Genomic DNA, 27,587 nt, shown 5'->3' with positions numbered 1-27,587 from the left:
AAGCATCTCAGGCAGTTAGGTAAGATTGTAGGAATCTATGTCCCTTGTGTGTGTGTGTTAGTTTCCGGTTCGGTCCATGGGAAATGGCAACCCACTCCAGTATTCTCGCCTGGAGAATCTCATGGACAGAGGAAGCCTGGCGAGAATCTCATGGACAGAGTCCACAGAGTCGCACAGAGTCGGACTCGACCGATGAGACTTAGCAAGTATGCATGCCCCTTGTAGAAAGGCTGTCAAGGTGAGGTGACCTTGAGGTGCTGAACGTAGGTGGAAAAAGGTTCCAGAGAATAGTTTAATGTTACTGCCTCCGAGCGTTCAAGAGAGAAAAGATCCCGTTTTGAGACAATTACCTGTATTTGGTTTTCCTTCAGCCGAGGGACAAGGCTCGGGGTTGGAGGACCAGACCCGGTGGGCGGGGCCTACGCGAGAGCACGGGATCACGCGGGCCCTCCCTCCGGCAACCGGAGCCGGGCGAAGGGGCGGGGTTTCCGGTGGCAGCGGCACTCGGGCGTCGGGTGACGCTAGGCGGACAGATCGTCACGTGACACGGAAGTGACTACGAACAGGAAGAGGACGAAAAAAATAACCGTCCGCGACGCCGAGCCGAGCCGGACCCGCAGCCACCATGAACAGCAAAGGCAAGGATAGGGGGTGGCTGAGGCCGCCGGGGGGAGTAGTGCTGGCCCGGAAAGAGCGGGCCTGGAGCCCAGGGTCACCGAACGCCAGGCCTGGGGCGAGGTGCGCCGCGCTCCTGAGCCAGCTGCAGTGCTCGGGGCTGCGCCAGACACCTTCGTCATTCCCGAACTACGGCCGTTCGCTCCCTCACGGCCCTTTCTTCCTTGAACTCTGTGGCGCAGTTTGGAGCTGCGGGCTCGGGTTGGGGGGGGCGGCTCTTGGGTGGGTGGGTTGGGGGGGTGGGGAGAAGGTTTGTCGTGATGGGCATCTGTAGGAGCAAATGGGGAGCTGGAGGCGAGATTTGGGTAGGCCAATGGAGAACTGGCAGAGGCGGGGCGCCGCGCTCCGGAACCACAGGCAGGCCTCCGGGCTTAACTAGTGAAGTGCCGCTCTGGTGGGCGGGCCAGTCGGGCCCGAAGGGGGTCTCTTCCCCCTTACCCTCGCTGGCGGCCAGAAAGTCTCCCGGTTTCTGTGTCAGAACATTCCCCTCAGCCCCCTCCCCGATCTCAGCGTTCACTTCCACCACTCACTCTTTTCATTTGGAAGTCGACCTTGAGTAGGAACCTGTGAGGTCGATGACCACAACCACCGTTACGAGGTTTTGGTCAGTTACAACCAGACCTTTGGAGACCACGCAGGACAGGGAAACAGGACACACCGTTGAAATACCGGCTAGAGGGGATGCCCAGAAATGCCCTGCGTTCTGAGAGGATCTTGGGCCCAGCTAGACTTTCCCCTTACAGCAGTCCGCTACTGGATGTCCAGTTAGAATCCAGCTTCTTCAGCTTTAAGGGTGCAAAGAGAATGCTTATTTTCTTGGCTCCAGGAATCAGGCCCTCTAGGGCAGTCTGTTTGGAAATCTTTTTGCTTATCCCAGCTAGGTTAGCTACCCAATATGCCCTGCTTTGTTTTGGTGACTGTATGGTAGACAACATGCTTTTTTCCCCCCTTGTCTTCCAGGTCAATATCCAACGCAGCCAACTTACCCCGTGCAGCCTCCTGGGAACCCTGTGTACCCTCAGACCTTGCATCTTCCTCAGGCTCCACCCTATACTGATGCTCCACCTGCCTACTCAGAGGTGCTTCCAGTTAACTTAATAATGGAATACTCTTGGATCATGTTTTCGGTCCTTGGCCAAGTCTGGCTCCACACATTTACTTTCCACAAACAGGAGAGAGTGTTCACATGAATCATCTTAAAACATGACATAGTTCAGCCATTTCTTTTGGGTTTGAGAAGGCATTATCTGATTGTTTTATGTTATTTGGCACTGGCTGAAGTTAAGAAGATGAGTTTGCATTCCCTGAGCCTAACATTAGCTATAGCAGGAAGTGATCCAGGAGAATATTGAGTGGCAGTGGAAAGGCAACTTGTGTAACTCAAAGAGTGTAATCTGCACAAGGAGAATTAAGACTTGACTCATTAAATTGAGATCTGAAATAGGAATGTCATGAAGTAACTTGTTGCCTTCTCTTCTGCCTCTTCTAGCTCTATCGTCCGAGCTTTGTGCACCCGGGGGCTGCCACCGTCCCCACCATGTCAGCTGCATTTCCTGGCGCCTCACTGTATCTTCCCATGGCCCAGTCTGTGGCTGTTGGACCTTTAGGTTCCACAATCCCCATGGCTTATTACCCAGTTGGTCCCATCTATCCACCGGGTTCAACAGTGCTGGTGGAAGGAGGGTATGATACAGGGGCCAGATTTGGAGCTGGCGCTACTGCTGGAAACATTCCTGTGAGTATGACTTGGTCACAAAAAAGCTCAACCCTTATGTATTTTAACTTTCTGAAATGACTGGTCATCCTTTCATCATCCCTGGGTAATAGTTGCTGGTATTGGTGTAATAATCACTGACATCCAGTAGTCAGGCAGAAAGCACTCAAAGGGGCAGGAGAACCGTGGCCAGTCAGTAACATCTGGCGTACTCACCGATGTCAGAATTTATCAGATTCCCTAGTTTTCCTGTCTTAGGAGTCCTGCCTGCTGCTTTTCCAGTTCACTTAGTTCAACTAGTTTAGTAACACTCCTCATTCATTCCATAAGCATTTATTTATATGTGCCATCAGCATGGCATTGTATTAGGAACCATGACGATTAAAAAAACAATGCATAATCCCTATTAAATTGCATTTAGAGAGATACTAGGGATTTTAGCTATGTCTCTTGATTAGTTCTCCTATGTATGGGAATTAGAGCCCATATGGTCCTTGCTAGGACCATCTACTCAATAACCATAGGCTAGGGATGAAGTGAAAATGCTGTCATCAGGTAGAGCCTTCAGATTATCCAGGGCCATTTGAAAACTGTCAGGCCCTGTGATATAAGTCCCTGGACCTGGTACCCGCTCCGTTTTGGGATGTGAATAGGAGTGATTTTCTGCACTGAAAATGCCGAGTCTGGACTTCCCACACTTAGAAAGTATCCATAGGCTTTATTTTGGATCCGGAACCCTTTAAATGAGTGGGTTTCCTGTTTATATCTTTGGCCTTACAAAGAATGTAGACCTGCTGGACCCAGATTGGTGGCCCAGATAGCTCTTTGAGATGCCACTGGTTAGCACACTGCCATCTTCCTGATTGGTCCTTTTTCACCTTTGTCCACTTCCCTCCCATAGCTGCCCTCTTGCCCAATCAACCTTGTCTTTTCCTTTCAGCCTCCTCCCCCTGGATGCCCTCCCAATGCTGCTCAGCTGGCAGTCATGCAGGGAGCCAATGTCCTCGTAACTCAGCGGAAGGGAAACTTCTTCATGGGTGGCTCAGATGGTGGCTACACCATCTGGTGAAGAACCAAGGCCATCTCTATGCCGGGAAAGACATCACATACCTTCAGCACTTCTCACAATGTAACTGCTTTAGTCATATTAACCTGAAGTTGCAGTTTAGACACATGTTGTTGGGGTGTCTTTCTGGTGCCCAAACTTTCAGGCACTTTTCAAACTTAATAAGGAACCATGTAATGGTAGCAGTACCTCCCTAAAGCATTTTGAGGTAGGGGAGGTATCCATTCATAAAATGAATGTGGGTGAAGCAGCCCTAAGGATCTTCCTTTAATTCCTCTGGAGTAATACTGTACCATACTGGTCTTTGCTTTTAGTAATAAAACATCAAATTAGGTTTGGAGGGAACTTTGATCTTCCTAAGAATTAAAGTTGCCAAATTATTCTGATTGGTCTTTAATCTCCTTTAAGTCTTTGATTTATATTACTTGTTATAAACAAACTGCATTAGTTGTCTGCCTTTTCCTTTCCGTCCTCTGCCCCTGGTCCTACCCTCAACCCTTGTCTTCCACTCCTTCCCACCAATCTCCATTGAATCAATGGTGCAGGACAGAAAGCCAGTCAGACTAATTTCCTTCTCTCCTTGCACTTCCCCCCACTTGTCATCTTTTAACTAGTCTTTCACAAAGGATCCTCTGAAGCCCCCTCTGTGCCCCAAACACAGGACCCATTGCTTCTGCTTTTGCATCTCCTCAGGCAAAAGCGGAGGGTGCCTTTTGGACCCTCCTCATAGGTTTTCTCTTCAGACATGAACCAAGCCCAAATTTGTTTTGGTGCCAGAAAAACTGAACCTTGTTTTAACAAAGGATATCAGTGCAAACTGTACCGTAAACAGCAGTTTGTTTATAATTTTGAGGGGCAAGGAGGATGCATTTAAAAGCCTGATGACTCTGGAGCCAAATTAAGGGGAGTTTGCAGATCAGAAATTGGTTACCATTTCTTGTCAGTGTCTGATGTAGCCACTTATGGCTCCCAAGAATTCCTCAGCTGGGTTAATGGGGTCATATTGTGAATGCCTCACTACTAAATGACTTGAGTCCAGTGAAATCTCATTAGGGTTAAGAATATTTCAGGGATCCTTAATATTTTGATTTTTGTTTTCTAAAATTGGATTTTATTTTATTTTATCTTATAATTTCAGTTCATCTAAATTTGTGTTCTGTACATGTGATGTTTGACTGTACCATTGACTGTTATGGAAGTTCAGCGTTGTATGTCTCTCTCTACACTGTGGTGCACTTAACTTGTGGATTTTTTATACTAAAAATGTAGAATAAAGACTATTTTGAAGATTTGAATAAAGTGATGAAGTTGCATTACACCTCACTTCAAGGATTCTTTACTCAACTTGTTTTTAGATCTCTTCTGTATATAACGTTTTTTATATCCCACCTAGAATTCAGATAAGTGTTGCTGTCATTGTTTTGTTTTTTTTCTTTTAATGAAGTCTTTGAAATAAATGCAGGAGTACAAGGCTGAGATTTGACCATTTTCATGAGTTCCATTCTAGATGTTTAGCTTTTTTTTTCATTTTATTTCCTAAGTGCTTTCAGATTCTTAAAAGCCTATTAGGCCAGAGGAATTCAGAACATAAACTTAGAAATAAGGGAACAACTGAGTCTCCTCATTTGGAGGAGTCTCCTCCAGCCCTTAAGTTGGACTTGAGGAAAATGCTTTTTAGTTTGACAACTGTTAAGCTGTAAGTTGAGGGTGATCTTCGGTTTTTCCAAAATTCTGTTTGGAGAAATGCTGAAAACTGGAATATAAGTTGCTAAGATGAATTTCTCAACTCTTGGGTCTTAACCTTGGGTGGACTTGAGCTTGAAAAATGAAGACCATATAGTTAAGACCTTGAAGGAGGTTTAGTTTAATTCCAAAGTAAACAATGCATGGAGAATTAATGATTTCTACCAAAACACTGTATCTTTTAAATATGCCTCATTTTGAGATGGATGAAATGAGATAGAAAGGGCAATGGTGGGAAAAGTCACACGTTGTTCCTGGTTCCCTCTGTGTGTACACAGAATGGATCAGGGACATACTGGCCCTTGCCAGGATGGAGGCTAAACAACTCATCTCCCAGGGTCTGTTTCTAATGACCCTCTTCTAGGACAAACTTCCCAGGACCACCTCTGTTGCAAACCTCTGAGATTGTTCTGGGAACTTCTGAAACTTCCCTGGGGCCCCCTTTGCTTGAGAGAGAACACAGGTAAGAGTTGAGTAAGCAAAAAATGGACATGAACTTGCGCAAATTCTGGGCGATAGAGGACAGGGAAGCCTGGCATGCTGCAGTTCATGGGGTCAGAAAGAGTCGGACAGGCCTGAGAGACTGAACAACAGCAGCAACCTGTCAAAAAAGTCTCAGCAAAGATAAGTCACAGTGTAAAGATGGTGGTTTTCTGCACATGAGAATCGGATTTCTGTATCAATAAATGATTTTAATTCCGATAAAAATAGCATATGTCTGGATTGTTGGGGGCTAAGGAAAGGAAGGGCTCAGATTAAGGGATGTGGCATGTTCATCAGAAGGGAGGTCTCCACAGTTTCCTGGCCGGCCTTTCCTTGTGGTCTCCCGCCTCTGGGAAGAACTAAGGATACTACTTCCACTTGGGTTGTCACTAGGTGACCAGGTAAGGGACAGAGGAGCATCCAGTGACCCCCAACTCTTCTTCCCTTCAACCTGTGAAAAAAGTGAAGATGACTGGGTATATACTCCAGTGTTGCCCAGTCCAGCTCCATCTCACTCATCAGTCAGAAGCTGTGTGACAGAGGCCTGGTTAAGAGACGTGAGCAGCTTTCTTCATGTCCTCGGTCCATGGTGTTGGTGATGCTGGCATTTAGGTCTGTGTCCTGGAAGGAGCTCAGGTCTACCCATATCAATCAATGGTTCTCACCAGTTTCAGGTAAAACTTTCACCTAATAAATAGTGTGATAGCACTGGAACCTGGATAAGCTCCTTGGGGCCTGGGAACCATTAGATGAAATATTCTTCCTTTTCCCTGCCCTTGGCTGAATCATTCTCCATCAGGACAACGGCACCGGGCTCGCCATCTGCGGGTTCGTAGGTGACGTAGCTGCCTTTGTTCTTGTACAGGTAAAAGAAGATCAAGATCACGACTGAGAGCAGGGTGAGGAAGACCACGGTGATAACAACTTGGAAAGGAGAGGGAAAATGCATGTTTCAGGATTTGGGGCATCTCAGTAACTCACGGGGTCCCCTGCTTTAGACGATTCCCTCACTCTTAATGAGGATCCTCATGCTGTTAACTAGTGTCCAAGTCCATATTCTCCCACCAAGCCCAACTTCCTCAGTATATGATATCCAGAGTCTCCTTGGGCTTAAGGACTTGATTTCTGTCAAAATGAACTCCTGCTCAACTCGTTCCTGATGATTACGATAAAAATAGGAAGGAGGGAAACAGGAAATCGCTTATCCCAACAGGAAGAGTTTTTAAACCCATCGCCTCCTGTAGGGGTTTCTGATCCCTCCCATCCTCTTTCTCACCACTCAACAAACCACACACATCCTCATCCCTATCCCCACACCCGACTGCAGCACCCATAGGCAGTGCATCTGTTTGTGGCTACCTCCCAACCTCTCAATTACTGGCAGTGCCTCTGATGTGAAGCCTCGATGTGTGTGTTAACATAACTTACATGCCAGAGTGAACCCATTAATAGATTTAGTCTCTAGTTTGTGGTGCTGTTCTGTATAGGGAGAATCTTAGTCCATCACATTGGTTTCTGGCTGTCTTTGAAGCAAGAGGGCCCCTGAGCTCAGAAGGCCCCTTGGATTTGACTCAGAGTCTTTGTTACCTGCAATGAGAGCTGTGCTGGCTTCAGCTTCCGGAGACAGGGCCTCAGTGGCCTGTAGAATTGTGGTAGCCATCAGTTCTTCTGGAAAATTTAACAAAGTGGAAAAGGAAATAGGGTGGTTTCTTTTGTTCTAAAACACATATTTATCCTTCAATTTCAACCCCTCCCCTTCTTCCCTACTCAAACTTTTATCATTTAACTCTTATAGGATATCTGTATAGGAAACCCTGGAGAACAGAGGAGAAAGCAAACCACCACAATGAACATTTTGATAGATTCCTCTCTGTCTAACATAATAGTTAAGAGTATGGGCTCTAGAATCTCCTAGTGGTACAGTGGTTAGGACTCCGCACTTGTACTGCTGAGGGCCCGAGGTCTGATTCCTGGGCAGGGAACTAAGATTCTATAAACTGCACTGCCTGGCAAAAAATATACACACACACATATATACATATATATACCAGCAAGGTTCAAATCTGAGCTTTATCTTTCACAGGCTGTGTCATTTTTGGAAAATTACCTAACCCATCTGTGCATTTGTGAACTGGCGATAACAGTACCTACTTTATAGGGTTGTCATGACATGTAGTAATTCAACAGGGTATGTTATTGTTAGGAATACACATTTTTATATAAATGAGATCAAATAATGAATGCATATATGTGTACGTATATTTATATTATACAGCACATGCATTTCTTTAATGTTCTTACAAACTCTTGGTAAACATTTTTTAAAAATAATGAAACATTTCTCCTTCCCTCATTAAAACCCTTTTCTACACATTCAGAGTAGGCCTTGCAATTTGAAAGTTTTTGAAATAAGGCCTCTCCTATCCTAAAATATATCCCATACCTCCTCCTGCTATATTGGTCTATCTGTCCTTCAGAGCCTGGAAGTCCCACTTCTAAAAAGTCACTACCCAGGCTTCCGTTTCCATAAGAAGTCAGGAAGCCCTTCAGTTTTCTCCTAGTCAGCATTTTACTGTATGGGCTCCCCAGGTGGCGCTAGTGCTAAAGAACTCGCCTGCCAATGCAAGAGACTTAAGAGGTTGGCTTCCCTGGATCTAAGGAGCCGTGGCTGCGTGGGCGCAGGTAGGCCGAGAGGAGCTACTCCACGTTCAAGGTCAGGAGGGGGCAGCGGTGAGGAGATACCCCACGTCCAAGGTAGGAGAAACCCAACTAAGAGGGTAGGTGTTGGGAGAGGGCATTAGAGGGCAGACACACTGAAACCATAATCACAGAAAACTAGTCAATCTGATCACAAGGACCACAGCCTTGTCCAACTCAGTGAAACTAAGCCATGCCATGTGGGGCCACCAAAGACGGGCAGGTCATGGTGGAGAGGTCTGACAGAATGTGGTCCACTGGAGAAGGGAATGGCAAACCACTTCAGTATTCTTGCCTTGAGAACCCCATGAACAGTAGCAAAAGGCAAAATGATAGGATACTGAAAGAGAAACTCCCCAGGTCGGTAGGTGCCCAATATGCTACTGGAGATCAGTGGAGAAATAACTCCAGAAAGAATGAAGGGATGGAGCCAAAACAAAAACAATCCCCAGCTGTGGATGTGACTGGTGATAGAAGCAAGGTCCAATGCTGTAAAGAGCAATATGGCATAGGAACCTGGAATGTTAGGTCCATGAATCAAAGCAAATTCGAAGTGGTCAAACAGGAGATGGCAAGAGTGAACGTCGACATTCTAGGAATCAGCGAACTAAAATGGACTGGAATGGGTGAATTTAACTCAAATGACCATTATATCTACTACTGTGGGCAGGAATCCCTTAGAAGAAATGGAGTAGCCATCATGGTCAACAAAAGAATCCGAAATGTAGTACTTGGATGCAATCTCAAAAATGACAGAATGATCTCTTCGTTTCCAAGGCAAACCATTTACTATCACAGTAATCCAAGTCTATGCCCCAACCAGTAACGCTGAAGCAGCTGGAATTGAACGGTTCGATGAAGACCTCCAAGACTTTTTAGAACTAACACCCAAAAAAGATGTCCTTTTCATTATAGGGGGCTGGAATGCAAAAGTAGGAAGTCAAGAAACACCTGGAATAACAGGCAAATTTGGCCTTGGAATGCGGAATGAAGCAGGGCAAAGACTAATAGAGTTTTACCAAGAGAACGCACTGGTCATAGCAAACACCCTCTTCCAACAACACAAGAGAAGACTCTACACGTGGACATCACCAGATGGTCAACGCTGAAATCAGATTGATTGTATTCTTTGCAGCCAAAGATGGAGAAGCTCTATACAGTCAGCAAAAACAAGACTGGGAGCTGACTGTGGCTCAGATCATGAACTCCGTATTGCCAAATTCAGACTGAAATTGAAGAAAGTAGGGAAAACCACTAGACCATTCAGGTGTGACCTAAATCAAATCCCTTATGATTATATAGTGGAAGTGAGAAATAGATTTAAGGGGCTAGATCTGATAGAATGCCTGATGAACTGTGGACGGAGGTTCGTGACACTGTACAAGAGACAGGGATCAAGACCATCCCCATGGAAAAGAAATGCAAAAAAGCAAAATGGCTGTCTGGGGAGGCCTTACAAATAGCTGTGAAAAGAAGAGAAGCAAAAAGCAAAGGAGAAAAGGAAAGATATAAGCATCTGAATGCAGAGTTCCAAAGACTAGCAAGGAGAGATAAGAAAGCCTTCCTCAGCAATCAGTGCAAAGAAATAGAGGAAAACAACAGAATGGGAAAGACTAGAGATCTCTTCAAGAAAATTAGAGATAGCAAGGGTTAGTTACATTTCATGCAAAGATGGGCTTGGTAATGGACAGAAATGGTATGGACCTAACAGAAGCAGAAGATATTAAGAAGTGGTGGCAAGAATACATAGAAGAACTATACAAAAAAGATCTTCACGACCAAGATAATCACGATGGTGTGATCACTTACCTAGAGCCAGACATCCTGAAATGTTAAGTCAAGTGGGCCTTAGAAAGCATCACTACGAACAAAGCTAGTGGAGGTGATGGAATTCCAGTTGAGCTATTTCAAATCCTGAAAGATGATGCTGTGAAAGTGCTGCACTCAATATGCCAGCAAATTTGGAAAACTCAGCAGTGGCCACAGGACTGGAAAAGGTCAGTTTTCATTCCAATCCCAAAGAAAGGCAATGCCAAAGAATGCTCAAACTATGCACAATTGCACTCATCTCACACGATAGTAAAGTAATGCTCTAAATTATCCAAGCCAGGCTTCAGCAATCTGTGAACTGTGAATTTCCATATGTTGAAGCTGGTTTTAGAAAAGGCAGAGGAACCAGAGATCAAACTGCCAACATCCGCTGGATCACGGAAAAAGCAAGAGAGTTCCAGAAAAAACATCTATTTCTGCTTTATTGACTATGCCAAAGACTTTGACTGTGTGGATCACAATAAACTGTGGAAAATTCTGAAACAGATGGGAATACCAGACCACCTGACCTGCCTCTTGAGAAACCTGTATGCAGGTCAGGAAGCAACAGTTAGAACTGGACATGGAACAACAGACTGGTTCCAAATAGGAAAAGGAGTACGTCAAGGCTGTATATTGTCACCCTGCTTATTTAACTTATATGCAGAGTACATCATAAGAAACGCTGGGCTGGAAGAAACACAAGCTGGAATGAAGATTGCCGGGAGAAATATCAATAACCTCAGATATGCAGATGACCCCACCCTTATGGCAGAAAGTGAAGAGGAACTAAAAAGCCTCTTGATGAAAGTGAAAGAGGAGAGTGAAAAAGTTGGCTTAAAGCTCAACATTCAGAAAACAAAGATCACGGCATCCAGTCCCATCACTTCACAGCAAATAGATGGGGAAATAGTGTCAGACTTTTGTTTTCTTGGGCTCCAAAATCACTGCAGATGGTGACTGCAGCCATGAAATTAAAAGACGCTTACTCCTTGGAAGAAAAGTTATGACCAACCTAGATAGCATATTCAAAAGCAGAGACACTACTTTGCCAACAAAGGTCCGTCTAGTCAAGGCTATGGTTTTTCCAGTGGTCATGAATGGATGCGAGAGTTGGACTGTGAAGGAAGCTGAACGCCGAAGAATTGATGCTTTTGAACGGTGGTGTTGGAGAAGACTCTTGAGAGTCCCTTGGACTGCAAGGAGATCCAACCAGTCCATTCTGAAGGAGATCAGCCCTGGGATTTCTTTGGAAGGAATGATGCTAAAGCTGAAACTCCAGTACTTTGGCCACCTCATGAGAAGAGCTGACTCATTGGAAAAGACTCTGATGCTGGGAAGGTTTGGGGGCAGGAGAAGGGGATGACAGAGGATAAGATGGCTGGATGGCATCACCGACTCGATGGACGTGAGTCTGAGTGAACTCCGGGAGTTGGTGATGAACAGGGAGGCCTGGCGTGCTGCGATTCATGGGGTCACAGAGCGTCGGACACGACTGAGCGACTGAACTGAACTGAACTGAACCTTCCTTGGATGCAGATATCAGTTGTTTTCCACTTATATTAAGCCATCTGGTGAAGCAGTAAATGGAAACGAAGGTGGTAAAAAAAATTTTCCTTCTATCCAACACATCAGATGAAGGGAGACCCCTATAGGAAATTTACCTCTGTATAAAATTTATCTCTATTCAAAAAACACTAGAAGAAGGCAGATCCTACATCAGATTTTTAATTTTGATGAAAACAGTCTTTCTTGGAAGTGACATCTCTCCGGAACCTACCTCTAATCTAGGAGGAAGCACACTCCCCACGGCACAGGGGTCTAGGATGGACAAGGATTCGAGGTTCGACTGTTAGCAGAGATTTGACTGCTAGTATTTTAATTCAGATTGTTGTTGTAGTTTTAGGGTTCTTGTTACAAAGTTACATAAGTTTTGAGTGTTCTGTCCCAGTTCTGTATTTCCTGTAAGCCCGTTTCCAGTAACGTGATTTCAGAAGGTGAGTCTTTAAAAAAATGCACATAAAAGCTAATAGCAGAAACTTAGAGAACCGTGTCAGGAAACTCTACACAGCTCCAGCTGGCAAAGGACACTGGAAGGACAATTTTAAAAGTGTTATATTTGGAGCAAAAACAAGGAAACGGGACAGGTCTGCTGTCTGGCGCTGAAGCTAAGAGATTGGAGGTAACAGACTAGAAATCTCTCAGCCCCTTTTGCCTCTGCCTCCTGTCAAAGTGAATGATTTCTGCACTAAAAGAGTAGCAGGAGCCTTGGCGACATGGGGAAGTGAGCTCAAGAGAAGCGAAGCAAAAAGCACCAGGCTGATATGAAAGGGATTCAGTGAAGTGACAGTCAAGGGCACTGGGAGAGTATGTAAATGGGACAGCTATTGGTGACACAGGAGCTTCTGAGAAAGATAGAGGGGCCAGAAGCCTGAAGGGCCACGGAATGGGGTGGGTTCCATAAACAACTGGTGAAACTGATATCATTCCCAGCAAAATTCTAGTACAAGTTATAAGGGACTGCTTTGGGGGTCTTGAACTTGAAACCACAAGCATTAAGAGTTAGTGTGAGACCACTAGGAGCAAGCTAGGTCAGGCAAGTCACACAGCCTTTTTAGACTGTCCAGAGAATGAGAAATTAAAAAGTTAATTCAACAAGTATTTATGGAGTGTGTACTTTGGACCAGCCTCTGTTCGATTATAGATTAGTTTGGTTATAGATTAGTGAACACAACAGGCAAAAACTCATGCGTTCATAGTTCCTTAAAAAAATTAAATAGAATTATCACATGATCGAATTATCACATGATCCAGCAATTCCACTTCTGGGTATTTATCCACAAGAAATGAAGGCAGGAACTGGGACTACCATTTGTACATCAATGCTCACAGCAGCATTATTTACATTAATAACTAAAGAGTGAAACAACTCAGATGTCTATCAACAGATGAACAGATACACAAAAGATGGCATAATTTTACATATATGTGTGTATGTGTGTGTATATATATGGGCTTCCCTGGTGCCTCAAATGGTAAAGAATCTGCCTACAATGCAAGAGACCTGAGTTTGATCTCTGTACTGGGAAGATCCCCTGGAGAAGAGAATGGCTATCCATTCCCATATTCTTGCCTGGAGAATTCCAAGGACAGAGGAGCCTGGTGGGCCACAGTCCATGGAGCTGCAAAGAGTCAGACACGACTGAGCAACTAACACACACACATACACGTGTACGTGTACACACACATACACAATGGAATATTATGAAGCATTGAAAAGGAAGGATGTTCTGACACATGCTACAACATGGATGAATGTTGAAGATATCATGCTAACCGAGGTAAGCCAGTCACGAAAGGACAAACAGCACATGATTCTACTTATCTGAGGTACCTAGAATAGTCAAATTCATAGGTACAGAAAGTGGTTATCAGCAGCTGGGAGGAGAGGAGAGTGAGGGGATACTGTTTAACAGGTACCGAGTTTCAGTTTGGGATGATGAGAAAGTTCTAGAGATGGATGATGGTGACGGCTGCAGAACGATGGGAATGTACATAGTGCCACTGAACTGTATCCTTTAAAAGGGTAAATTTTATCTTGTGTCTAATTTTACTGCAATTAAAAAAAACAAACCCATTTTGTCATACAATTTACGTCCTGATTGGGGGAAGATGGACCATGAACAGATAAAGGAGTAAAGGTTGTACCACGTTAGACTTTGGTTAGTGCTATGTAGAAAATAAAAGCAGGAAAGGGAATCAGGAGTTGGACTGTGAATGGGGTGGCCAGGGAGGTGACTTGAGTGAAATAAACACCTATAGAAGTTGAGGGGGGAATTCCCTGGCAGTCCAGAGTTTTCACTGCTGAGGGTGCAGGGTCAATCCCTGGTCAGGGAAACAAGATCCCACAGGCTGCATGGTGCACCGAAATAAAAAAAACTAAGACTTCCCTGTGGTCCAGTGCCTGGGAGTCCACCTGTCAATGCAGGGGCATGGGTTCAATCCCTGGTCTGGGAGGATTCTACATGCCTTGAGACAACCCCACAACGACTGACCCCATGCTCGACAGCCTGTGCTCTGCAACAAGAGGAGCCACCACAATGACAGGCCCAACGAAAGAGCACCGCCCGCTCACTGCGACTAGAGAAAGCCCGAGCAAAGCAACGAAGACCTAGGACAACCATAAATAAACTGAAAAACTGGAATCTGGGGAAGAGGTCTGGACTGGAGATTTAAAAAGTCAGCACAGGGCTTCCTCGGTGGCTTAGTAGTAAAGAATCTGCCTGCCAATGCAGGAGATACAGGTTCGATCTCTGGCCCAGAAAAATCCTGCACGCTGCAGAGAACAACTCAGAGTCTGTGCTCCAGAGCCCAGGAGTCACAACTGAAGCCTGCGTACCCTCGAGCCCATGCTCTGCAGCAAGAGAAGCCACTGCAGTTAGAAGCCCCAGCACTGCAACGGAGAGTAGTGCCCGCTCAGCCCAACGAGAGAAAAGCCGCCACAGCAACAAAGACCCAGCACAGCCATAAAGAAACAGTTTTTAAAAAATAAATAAAAAGCCAGCATATTTACAAACATGAGACGGAATGAGATCACCAAGAGAGTAAGTATGGACAAAGAGGACCAAGGACTGAGCCCAGCGAGGGTTAGGAGGCTGAGGAGTAGCAGCCAAACAGACCAAGTAGGAGGACTACCAGGTTTTGCATGCAGAGGTCATGAGTAACGGTGACAAGAGACGTTTGGTGGAGTGCTGAGTATAAATCCCTGGTTTATGGTGCATTCAAGAAAAAAAGAGAAGGCAACCTAAATGTCACTTGACAGATGAATGGATCAGAAGATCGCGCATGCACACACATACATAAACACACACACACACAGTGGGATATTACTCAGCCATAAAAAGACACACACACACACAGGGATATTACTCAGCCATAAACACACACACACACACACACACACACACACACACTCTGGGATATTACTCAGCCATAAAAAGAATGAAATAATGCCATGTGCAGCAACATGGATAGACCTAGAGATTGTCACACTAAGTAAGCCAGACAAAGACAAACATGATATGATATCGCTTATGTAGAATCTAAAAAAAATAAATGAACTTATTTATAAAACAGAAATAAACCCAGACACAGAAAACAAATTTATGGTCACCAAAGGGGAAAGGGGGAAATTAGGAGCTTGGGATTAACATATACATGCTACTATCTATAAAATAATTAACCAACAAGGACCTACTGTATAACACAGGGAACTATATTCAGTATTTTTTAATAACCTATAAGGGAAAAGAACCTGAAAAAGAATAGATATATATGTATCTACTGAATAACTGAATCATTGAATCACTTTGCTGTACACCTGAAACTAACACAATGTGTAAGTCAATAATTACACTTCAGTAAAAAAGAAAAAAAGGGAAGGAAAGGCACTGACAGCAGGATATAAACTTTTATTTTTGCAAAGGTGAGCAGGGAAATAGAGCTATAGCTGGAGGGGGGAAGAGAGTTCAAATTTTTTGTTTTTGCTTTCTGGATGGGAGAAATGACAGTATGTTTATGTATGGATATGAATGACTCAGATGAGAGGGGACAATTGACACCTGGAGCCATGTCCTTGAAGGGATGGGATCCAGTGCACAGATGGAGGGACTGGCTGCAGACAGCAGAGATCACTCAAGATTAATGTGCACGTGGGCATGGAGGCGGGTAGTATGCAGATGGGGGCAGGGGAGCCTGAGAACTCTAATTTGCTCCAGAAAATAGAAGGTCATGTCATCAACTTACGAGTAAGGATGAGAAGGGGGTGGGTTAGGGGAGTTGAAGGTGCTGCCTGAGTAGCTAGCATCTCATCCGAGAACACATGATGGAGTGTTTATAATATCTCTGTGGACTAACACAGCCTGGCTTTATTAAGGACTAAGTGGGGTAGTAATTGGCCATCAAGGAATGGAGTGATGCCAGTCTAAACAGAGCTTCTTCCGCTGGGACTTGACCTTAGTTCTTTTTGAATTGATATTATTATGACAGACCATGCCAGGGCCAAATTAAGGCCTTTATGTAATTCAAAATAAAAATGTTAAATCACAAGACAGATATAACAAAGTCCAATAATACATTTTCCCCTTATGGTAACAGCTCTTAGCTGTTTTGCTAGTGTTTAAAAAATAGTGAGGGGGACTTCCCTGGTGGCCCAGGGGCTGGGACCCAATGCTCCCAATGCACGGGGCCTGGGTTTGATCCTTGGTCAGGGAACTAGATCCCATGTGCCTCAACTAAGACCCAGCACAGCTAAATAAATAAAAATATTTTTAAAATATACATAAATGAGGGAGCTCCTTGGTAGTTCAGTGGCTAGGGCTCTATGCTGTTGCTGCTGAGGGCCCAGGTTCAATCTCTGCTCAGGGAATTAAGAGCCCACAAGCTGGGGAGCATGGCCCCCCAAAAAGTAAATATCAAATTCTTTACAAGAGCTTTGGTTTTGGTGTTCTGCCTTACTGGTGCTGTGTGGAAGGCTTTAGTGTCCTTCACGTAAATACAGAACCCAGTAGACCCAGGGAAGTTTTGGCAAATTTGTGAAAGACACAAAGTTAAGGAGCCACTGATAAGCTGATAAACAGATTAAAAATGGCTGGAGAAATGGGCCAGATTTAACAAGATGAGAATTCAACAGACTCCTTGCTCTTGGGTCCAGGAAATCAACTACTCACAAATAAAGCAGGGGGAAGCCACAGCTTAGTGGCAGCATCTATAAAAGACTTACAGTGGGATCAGTAGAAACTCACTGACGCTGGAAGCACAGACCTCAAAACAGCAGTGAAAGCGACAGGGAGGTGGTAGGATTTTGGACGCCTTTTAGTTTCTTCTGTATCTTTTCCTTTATCTTTCAAGTTTCTTACAATGATAATGACTTTTATAATCCTAAAATAGTTAAAGCTTGCTCTTATTTTCAGTTCAGTTCAGTTGCTCAGTCGTGTCTGACTCTTTGCGACCCCATGAATTGCAGCACGCCAGGCCTCCCTGTTCATCACCAACTCCCGAAGTTCACCCAAACCCATGTCCATTGTGTTGGTGATGCCATCCAACCATTTCATCCTCTGCCGTCCCCTTCTCCTCCTGCCCTCAGTCCTTCCCAGCATCAAGGTCTTTTCAAATGCATCAGCTCTTCGCATCAGGTGGCCAAAGTATTGGAGTTTCAGCTTCAACATCAGTCCTTCCAATAAACACCCAGGACTGATCTCCTTTAGGATGGACTGGCTGGAACTCCTTGCAGTCCAAGGGACTCTCAAGAGTCTTCTCCAACACCACAGTTCAAAAGCATCAATTCTTCTGTGCTCAGCTTTCTTTATAGTCCATCTCTCACATACATACATGACTCCTGGAAAAACCATAGCCTTGACCAGATGGACCTTTGCTGGCAAAGTAAGGTCTCTGCTTTTTAATATGCTGTCTAGGTTGGTCATAACTTTCCTTCCAAGGAGCAAGCGTCTTTTAATTTCATGGCTGCAATCACCATCTGCAGTGATTTTGGAGCCCAGAAAAATAAAGTCAGCCAGTTTCCCCATCTATTTGCCATGAAGTGATGGGACCGGATGCCATGATCTTCGTTTTCTGAATGTTGAGCTTTAAGCCAACTTTTTTACTCTCCCCTTTCACTTTCATCAAGAGGCTTTTTAGTTCTTTTTCACTTTCTGCAATAAGGGTGGTGTCATCTGCATATCTGAGGTTAGTGATATTTCTCCCGGCAATCTTCATTCCAGCTTGTGTTTCTTCCAGTCCAGCGTTTCTCATGATGTACTCTGCATATAAGTTAAATAAGCAGGGTGACAATATACAGCCTTGACGTATTCCTTTTCCTATTTGGAACCAGTCTGTTGTTCCATGTTCAGTTCTGTTGCTTCCTGACCTGCATATAGGTTTCTCAAGAGGCAGGTCAGGTGGTCTGGTATTCCCATCTGTTTCAGAATTTTCCACAGTTTATTGTGATCCACACAGTCAAAGGCTTTGGCATAGTCAATAAAGCAGAAATAGATGTTTTTCTGGAACTCTCTTGCTTTTTTGACGATCCAGAGGATGTTGGCAATTTGCACCATGAATATAAATATGGCCTCTGATAGTCGTATCAGCAGGGCAGTCCCACTCTGTGCTACTCCTAGGCTGCTGAGTTGAGTCTGGGTATTTTTGAGTTGAGCGGGGAACACAGTAAATGGCTTGAAAACCATATCAGATAAGGAAAGCTTGCAAGAGAAACCACATCAGATGAGGAAAGCTTGCAAGAGAAAGCTCAGAGTGAAAACCTGGTCAGGAAGCAAGGACTAGGACTTGAGTGCTGTCTTCGAATACATCAACTTGTACAAAAGGACTACTGGCAGAAACTAAGGGGAGATGGGTGTCTCCCCCAGAGAATGAAGGGCAAAGCGGGACAGAAGCTTTGTGGGCATCAGGAAAGAGAACCCTGGCTCAGAAAGGGTAGCTGAACTAGCTGACCCTCCAAGACTTTTCTCAGTCTTAATGTTAAGAATTTTTGAAAATTTGAAGTCTTTTATCAGAATTATCTTCAAAATCAAATTTTCAAATGTGACATCTCAGTGAAATCTGTAATTTGTTAACAGTATCGTGCCAGTGTTAATTTTTTGGTCTTCACAAATGTACTATGGTCCTCTGTATTAATGTCAAATGTACCAAATGACATTTCAGGTAATGAAAGGGTACTGTTTCTGTCCTTTATTGAGCCCATCTTTGCATGAAATGCTCCCTTGGTATCTAATTTTCTTGAAGAGATCTCTAGTCTTTCCCATTCTGTTGTTTTCCTCTATTTCTTTGCACTGATTGCTGAGGAAGGCTTTCTTATCTCTCCTTGCTAGTCTTTGGAACTCTGCATTCAGATGCTTATATCTTTCCTTTTCTCCTTTGCTTTTCGCTTCTCTTCTTTTCACAGCTATTTGTAAGGCCTCCCCAGACAGCCATTTTGCTTTTTGCATTTCTTTTCCACGGGGATGGTTTTGATCCCTGTCTCCCGTACAATATCACAAACCTCCGTCCATAGTTCATCAGGCACTCTTCTATCAGATCTAGCCCCTTAAATCTATTTCTCACTTCCACTATATAATCATAAGGGATTTGATTTAGGTCACACCTGAATGGTCTAGTGGTTTTCCCTACTTTCTTCAATTTCAGTCTGAATTTGGCAATAAGGAGTTCATGATCTGAGCCACAGTCAGCTCCCAGTCTTGTTTTTGCTGACTGTATAGAGCTTCTCCATCTTTGGCTGCAAAGAATACAATCAATCTGATTTCAGCGTTGACCATCTGGTGATGTCCATGTGTAGAGTCTTCTCTTGTGTTGTTGGAAGAGGGTGTTTGCTATGACCAGTGCGTTCTCTTGGTAAAACTCTATTAGTCTTTGCCCTGCTTCATTCCGCATTCCAAGGCCAAATTTGCCTGTTATTCCAGGTGTTTCTTGACTTCCTACTTTTTCATTCCAGCCCCCTATAATGAAAAGGACATCTTTTTTGGGTGTTAGTTCTAAAAGGTCTTGGAGGTCTTCATAGAACCGTTCAATTCCAGCTTCTTCAGCGTTACTGGTTGGGGCATAGACTTGGATTACTGTGATATTATTGAATGGTTTGCCTTGGAAATGAAGAGATCATTCTGTCATTTTTGAGATTGCATCCAAGTACTGCATTTTAGATTCTTTTGTTGACCGTGATGGCTACTCCATTTCTTCTAAGGGATTCCTGCCCACAGTAGTAGATATAATGGTCATTTGAGTTAAATTCACCCATTCCAGTCCATTTTAGTTCGCTGATTCCTAGAATGTCGACGTTCACTCTTGCCATCTCCTGTTTGACCACTTCCAATTTGCTTTGATTCATAGACCTAACATTCCAGGTTCCTATGCCATATTGCTCTTTACAGCATCGGACCTTGCTTCTATCACCAGTCACATCCACAGCTGGGGATTGTTTTTGTTTTGGCTCCATCCCTTCATTCTTTCTGGAGTTATTTCTCCACTGATCTCCAGTAGCATATCGGGCACCTACTGACCTGGGGAGTTTCTCTTTCAGTATCCTATCATTTTGCCTTTTGCTACTGTTCATGGGGTTCTCAAGGCAAGAATACTGAAGTGGTTTGCCATTCCCTTCTCCAGTGGACCACATTCTGTAGACCTCTCCACCATGACCCCTCTGTCTTTGGTGGCCCCACATGGCATGGCTTAGTTTCACTGAGTTGGACAAGGCTGTGGTCCGTGTGATTAGATTGACTAGTGCAAGGAGATCCAACCAGTCCATTCTAAAGGAGATCGGTCCTGGGTGCTTTTTGGAAGGAATGATGCTAAAACTGAAACTCCAATACTTTGGCCACCTCATGCGAAGAGTTGACTCATTGGAAAAGACTCTGATGCTGGAAGGGATTGGGAGCAGAAGGAGAAGGGACGACAGAGGATGAGATGGCTGGATGGCATCACCAGCTCGATGGACGTGAGTTTGAGTGAACTCCGGGAGTTGGTGATGGACAGGGAAGCCTGGCGTGCTGCAATTCATGGGGTCGCAAAGAGTTGGATACGACTGAGCGACTGAACTGAACTGAAATGAAAGGGTACTGTACTATTTTTTCAACTTTTCTATAAACTTAAAATTATTCCAAAATAAAATGTCTATTAAAAACATAAAAAATTTTAAAGAATCTAAAAAAGACTGGGTATACGTTTGTGTATATAACTGGTTCACTTTACTGTACAGCAGAAACAAACACAACATTGTAAATCAACTATACTTCAATTAAAAAAAAAAAAATCAGGGACTTGCCTGGTGGTTCAGTGGTTAAAACTTTTGAGCTTCCACTGCATGGGGCAGAGGTTGGATCCCTTGTCAGGGAACTAAGATTCTACACGTCATGTGGTGTAGCCAAAAAAAAAAAAAAAAAGAATATGAACTCAACTCTATGCAGAAGAATTTTTGTCAGACTACAGGTCACAGGATGTTCGCGTGAATGAGCTGGGGCCTTTGGGCTGACGCAAGAGTTGAACCCGTGTCTCTTATGTCTCCTGCGTGGGCAGTCGGGTTCTTTACCACTAGCGCTACTTGGGAAGCCCAAGTATCACAATGGTAATCTATATCTGTGACTTAGAGTTCAAAAAACATAAGCTATTTTATCTCCACTCCAATAACGTGATATAACTAGGGTTGGTGTTATCGTTACATACAGGCCAAAAAAACTGAGGCAGCTTGGCAAGCTTCATCCACCAGCCCCTCGTCACTCAGTGGTTGGCTAGGCCCAGCTACAAATTTGTCTCCTCACTTCAAGGTTCTCTCCAAAGTCTGGAATCATCCCTATTCACTCCAGCCTGAACATTTTGTTGAACTGTCCGCTGGGTTTGGTTCTCAGAGCTTGACTGCAGGATGGAAAGGGTGTTTACTGAAGCACTGTTTGCAAGAGTGACACATATCTGAATGTCTATCAGCAGAAGAATGATTAAATAAATGACAGGCCATTCATTCTGGAAATAGTACACAGTTGTTAAAAAGAATGTGGTAGATCTGCAATTACTGGAACAGAGTATATGGTTAGACAAAAAAAGCAAATTGCTAGGGCAGTACGTGTAATATGATTACATGTTTGTAAAGAAAAAGTAAGTTAAAATAAAACTATAAATACACACACATATATATATACACACAGAGAAGCCTAGAAGGTTTTTCCCTGAGGGGGATGTAATAGCTTTGTAATGAAAAAACAACAATGAAATAAACAAAGTTCAGGAAACCTGGCATTAAGTGGAAGGAATGGTTTACTTCCCTGATCTCCTTTTCCCGTCCCATTTCTCTCCTGTCTCCTCTTCCAAACAAAGGAATAAGAATGTGTCTTTGTTCCTTCCCTTCTTAGACATGGAAAGAGTATAGCACTGATTTTCTTCAAGGAGGGAGGCCTGGGGCTGAGGACCACAAGATTTGAGATTTGAGGCTAACCCAAATCCTAACCTACAGTAAACGAACTTCAAGATCTATTTGGCTCACCTACTCTTTTTTTTGTTATAGTTAACCTAGATACTGGTTGGTTTCTTTGTGGCCCTTGTTCCTGGGCTAAATCTCTTATCACTGAGACATCAGATCCTTTGCCACCTGAGTCTGCCAACCTACTTATTTGCTCTAGCCCTGCCCAGCACAGGGCGGCTCCCCCAGTTCTCCTTTCCATGGGAACCCGCCCTGGAATTCTGCTTCCTTTCTTCTTCCTTCTTTGTCATGTGCCTCAGCCACGGGGTGGAGTGGCTGAGAGCAGTGCACTATGATGGAAAGAATACAGGCTTTAGAATAAATCAGACTTGGCACAATATCCTGCCTCTGCCATTATCAGTTGCTTAACCTTGGGAGAGTTTAGCCTCTGAACATTTAATGTCTCTGAACCTCAGTTTTTGCTTCTTTAAAATGAGAATGAAACATTCTCACAGGACTTTCCTGATGGTCCAGTGGTTGAGAATCTGCCTGCCAATGCAGGGGATGGATCCCTAGTCTGGGAAGATCCCACAGGCCTCAGGGCTACTAAGTGCGTGCACCACAGTTAATGAAGCCCGTTCACACTAGAGTCCATGCTCTGCAACAAGAGAAGTCATCACAGAGAGAAGCCTGTGCATGGCAACAAAGAGTGGCACCCACTTGCTGCAACCTGAGAAAGCCCGTGCACAGCAATGAGCACCCAGTGTAGCCAAAAATAAATAAATAAATAAATTTTTAATAAGTGCTCACAGGATTGTGATGAAGAATAAGCATGATGAAAAACCCTGAGCATCTAATCTAGAGTGAGGACAACCTAGTGTGACTAGGTGGCAAGGGATTGGGCTTTACCTGGTGGGGTGGGCAGAGCCCACAACACCAAGTTCCACTCCACTCTCCTTCCAAGAGGGCAACTTACACACTACATACAACAGGCAACATGCTAGGATCCACAATACTTCTAGGGGCCCATGAAAATGTTTTTTAATGATCTTAACTTCTTTTAAAATCAGAAGAAAAAATTGATGCATGTTTATGTCAAGGACATTGTAATATTGCTATATCAATCAATTAATTATAAATATAACCATTAGTGATTTTATTATATTGATATTATATTCTTCCTTACAGCAACACAGTTGTAAAATACAATTTTTAATATATTACCTTTTTCAAATGGAGGAATGGGTCCACAAAGGCACACGTGCTAAGGGCCCATGAAAGTTACAATGTGGCCCTCACTTTCAACCTTCTTAAAGTCCTCCTTGCGGAGGACTTTACAGATTGAGGAAAAGGGATGTGAGAGGGGATAGGTAGGGAGGTGGGGAAGAGACATGCGAGGCCCTCAATGATCACATTTTTCCCAGTGAAAGCTCTCACCCTGTGGGATTTTTTTCCATTTCTCTCCTGGGAACTTATTAATACATTTGCTTGGACCCACTGGGTAGGGGACTATACGGTATGTTCTAAAATACCACTCCACTCAAGTCATTTGGTGGGTCAAAAATGTAAATACACAACTCAACAACAAATCAAAACAGACAATTAAAAAATGGGCATGGACTTGAATAGACATTTCTCCAAAGAAGATATACAGATGCCAATAAACACGTGAAAAGAGGTTCAACATCACTAGTCATTCAGTTCAGTTCAGTCGCTCAGTCGTGTCCGACTCTTTGCGACCCCATGAATCACAGCACGCCAGGCCTCCCTGTCCATCACCATCTCCCGGAGTTCACTCAGACTCATGTCCATCAAGTTCGTGATGCCATCAGGGAAATGTAAATCAAAACCACAGTGAGATCCCATTCACACCCATTCGGATAGCCACTATTAAAAATCAAAAAATAACAAGTGTTGTAGAGATATAGAGAAATTGGAACCCTATGCATTGCTGTTAAGAATGTAAAGTGTACAGCTACCCTGGGAAACAGTATGATAGGTCTTCAAAAAATTAAACAGAATTACCACACATTCTTGCAATTCTACTTCTGGGTATAAATCCAAAAGAATTGAAAGCAGGGACTCAAAGAGATATTTGTAAAACCATGTTCACAGCAGCAGTATTCATAACAGCCAAGCAAGCCAAGTATCTACTGATGAATGAATGAATTAAAAAAATGATGTACTTATATACATATATATGTATATAATATTATTCAGCCTTAAAAAGGAAGGAAATTCTGACACATGCTACAAAATGGATGTGCCTCGGAAATGTTATGCTAACTGAAATAAGCCAGACACAAAAGGACAAATTTTGTATGATTCCACTTACACTAGGTACTTAGTCAAATACAAACAGATTGAAAGTATAATGGTGGTAGCCAGGGGCTGTGGGGAAAGTGGAAGGAAGAGTTATTATTTAATAGATACAGAGGTTCAGTTCGGGAAGGTGAAAAGTTCTGGAGATGGATGGTGGTGATAATTGCAGAGCAACTTGAATGTCAATCAATACTTAACAGCACTGAACAACACGCCAAAAAATAATCAAAATGGTAACATTTATAGTATGTTTATCCTACCACCAACTTAAAAGAAAAGGAATGTATACAGTTCTCCTTTTGCCCAAGTTCTAACTCCTTAGCTGCCAGGCAAGCGTCACTTCTCTTCCCTACAGGCAGGTATACTCTGGAGGGCCTCTGTCTTCTCCCTCAGGATACCCTCCAGGGTAAGCACAGGCTCTGCAGCTCACAAGAGGTGGCACTGCCTTTGTCTGGAATCCCTGCTGCACCCGTCTTGGCCTGTATAAACCTCACCCATCCTTCAAGCGTAATGCTTAATCCCCTTCCCCACTCATGAAGCCTGTACTGACTAATCCAGCTGGTTACCCATTTCTCCCTTTTCTTATCTCTCAGCAGAAAACTAAAGATCTGAATTGTGTTCATCACCAGTCATACAGGACAGCACCTTTAACTTCCCCTGGGGTTCTCACTCACTTGTTTCCACAACAGAAAAGCAGAGAATGTCTGTCCTAATGACAGATGAGACCCTATATGAAAACAAAAGTATACAGACTAACCAAGGTTTCATTCTTTCCTCATCCTAATTAACATGCAATGAAAACAAGCTTAGTTTGTCCAGCTAAGTTTGTTTATGAAATGAAAGGTGGGACTCCATTCTCAATGTGAAGCAGAAGAAGAGGGGATACTAGCCTGAGGAACAGGGTTAACAATAGTTCCAGGAACAAGGGATTTTTGATGCTGGAGTGAATCATCAGAGCGGAATTAGAAAGCAGGCCGAGGGACTTCCCAGGCGGCCCTGTGGTTAAGAATCTGCCCCTCCACTGTAGGGGGCCAGGTTCAGTCCCTGGTGAGGGAACTAAGACACCACATGGCAGAGATTTGGGGAATCCCACACAACTGGGGGCCAGGGGGGAAAAAACAAGCAAAACTGCTTCCCAGGAATAGATGGACTTTTCTTACAAGCACCCAGTAATAATAACCCATGTTTTTGAGCGCTTCCTAGACACCAGACACTGTGTTCAGTGTTTTACATGGATTATCTCATTTCACCCTCACAGATAATCTCTTAAGGTACTATTTCCCCCATTTTACAAATGAGGAGACTGGCGCTAAGAAGGTAGATAATTCACTCAAGGTCACAAAGCTCAAAGTGGTACCAGGAATGGGCCCAGGTCCATGAAACTCCAGATTCAAACTGTACTGAAGTGTGCAGTCAGGTTGCCTTCGGCTTCCTCCTGGGTTTTGCGGTGTCAGGCAGGTGGAGAGTGGTGGAAGAGTCTTCCCTTCTGGGCTGAGGCCTCAGGGAATTCCGGAACTGGGCTATGGGTGAGGGACTTGAACTGGGAGAGGCGCTCACCTACCTGCTGGAGGAGGCGTGGTTGGGAAGCCAGTCATCGCGGTAGGTGATCGGGCACCGGTAGGGAGGTGCGGGTCTGTAGGAAAAGGGACAGAGCCCACCATGAGGTGGGTGGGCCCGTGCCTGGGGCTGAAAACGACCGGAAATCCTAAGAAAGCATCTGGTGCCAGGTTTTCCTGAATCCCTTCGCCTCCCCCCACCCACCCTTTCCCCTTTGAGCGTCTTTCCCGAGATCCCTTCACTGGGCCACCACGTTTACCTAGGAGGCTTATCAAGGCCTGAGAAAGTTAGGTAAGAGTCTGCAAATTAGCAACGGACCCAGGCTCGCCCAGGCGCGGTAATAGGTTCCCCCCCTACCACCGGCTCTCTCCCAGCCCGCGAGTTGGGGGAGCCGTCCACTAGGTGTCAGGAGAGCGCAGGGAGGGCAGGCCCCCGGCCCAGGCTCGGTGGCGGCGCGGGGGCAGGGACCCGGCCCCGCTGGGGGAGCCAGGAGCGGGGAACCGGAGAGAGGGTCCTCAATCGTCCCCCGGCCCGTCCGAGACGGCCGGTTGTCGGGGCCCGGCTCGCCGCCTCCCAGTGCCCCTCGGTCGTCCGCTGCGCCGTCCGAGCGGTCTACCGACCCCCGCTAGCCGGGCCCCCGGGCCCGCCCCCCACCTGGCCCTGCCGAGACCGGGACACCCTGGGGCCCTAGTCGCGTCCACGATCGTCGGGGCTCGCGGCCCCCGCCCCGGCCCCCTTTACCGGCGCCAGGCAGGGCTCGCTGCGCTCCGAGGGCGGCCCGTCCTGGGCACGGGTTCCGAGCCGCCAAGACGGGAGGCTCCAGCCGAGGCCCAAGCTCGGCCGCTCTGGGTTTCAGTTCCTCCGCGGCCGCGGCGGCTGAGGTGTGAGTGTGGGCGTCCGGCGCGCGCGGCCCTCCCGCCCTGCGCAGTCCCCTCCCCCGCGTGCTCACCTTACCAGTCGGACGGGCGGCGGGGACGGGCGGGCGCCGCGCGTCCCTCTCAACTCGACGGGGGCGGGCACCGCAGGCAGCGCGGGGACGCGCCGGGGCCTCGGAGCTGAGGAAGCGCGCAGGGACTGGCAGAGTTAGCTGCCGAGGCCGGCGGGAGTAGGGGTGGGGGTGGGGTGGGGTGGGGGCGGCCGACTGGGTGGGACAGGAAAAGAGGAGAGAAACCGCCCTCGGCAGGTTCCCTCTGCCCGCCGGCCGCCTCCTGCTCCCCCGGGAGGAAAGGCTGCTTTTCCTTCTCCGATTGTCACTTTACTCTCCATCCGGAGCCGCTTCCTCCCCCGCCTGCCTCGAGGCTCCGGAGGGCACGGGACCTGATGAGCCCCGGGGTTAGTGCGACCATCCGCTTTCCCCGCCACCGACATTATTTGAATTTTCAGCAAATAAAAAGTTACATTTCACTTGCGTTTGCGTGTCATTTACGTAAACAGGTCTGTGTGCAGAAGCTTGGAACCTAAGCTAACGTAGTGGGCACACCTCGGGCCGGGGAGCATGGGGGTGCGATGGAGAGAGGAACGATGCCCGAATTCTTCTGAAGAGATGTAGTGCAGAGGTAAAGAGACTCGTG

The 27,587-nt window shown here is 45.3% G+C and overlaps 2 protein-coding genes across 2 annotated transcripts; one reads left to right on the top strand and one right to left on the bottom strand.

Annotated features, from left to right (window-relative positions):
- The first annotated feature begins 514 nt into the window (after positions 1–514).
- On the top strand, positions 515–3,587 carry DAZAP2 (DAZ associated protein 2). The gene is made up of 4 exons (XM_052639658.1): positions 515–638; positions 1,636–1,754; positions 2,165–2,410; positions 3,330–3,587. The coding sequence occupies exons 1-4, from the start codon at positions 626–628 to the stop codon at positions 3,456–3,458; spliced, it is 507 nt and encodes a 168-aa protein (XP_052495618.1). The 5' UTR covers positions 515–625; the 3' UTR covers positions 3,459–3,587.
- Positions 3,588–5,395: 1,808 nt separating this feature from the next.
- SMAGP (small cell adhesion glycoprotein) lies at positions 5,396–26,884 on the bottom strand. The gene is made up of 4 exons (XM_052639659.1): positions 26,758–26,884; positions 26,021–26,092; positions 7,269–7,349; positions 5,396–6,605 (listed from the first exon to the last, which is right to left on the bottom strand). Exons 2-4 carry the CDS (start codon positions 26,052–26,054, stop codon positions 6,427–6,429), a joined length of 294 nt encoding a protein of 97 aa, XP_052495619.1. The 5' UTR covers positions 26,055–26,092; positions 26,758–26,884; the 3' UTR covers positions 5,396–6,426.
- Positions 26,885–27,587: the final 703 nt, after the last annotated feature.

Source organism: Budorcas taxicolor, chromosome 5 (genome assembly GCF_023091745.1).
Source record: "Budorcas taxicolor isolate Tak-1 chromosome 5, Takin1.1, whole genome shotgun sequence".
Taxonomy (NCBI): Eukaryota; Metazoa; Chordata; class Mammalia; order Artiodactyla; family Bovidae; genus Budorcas; species Budorcas taxicolor.
This window is presented reverse-complemented; position numbering and strand designations above follow the sequence as displayed.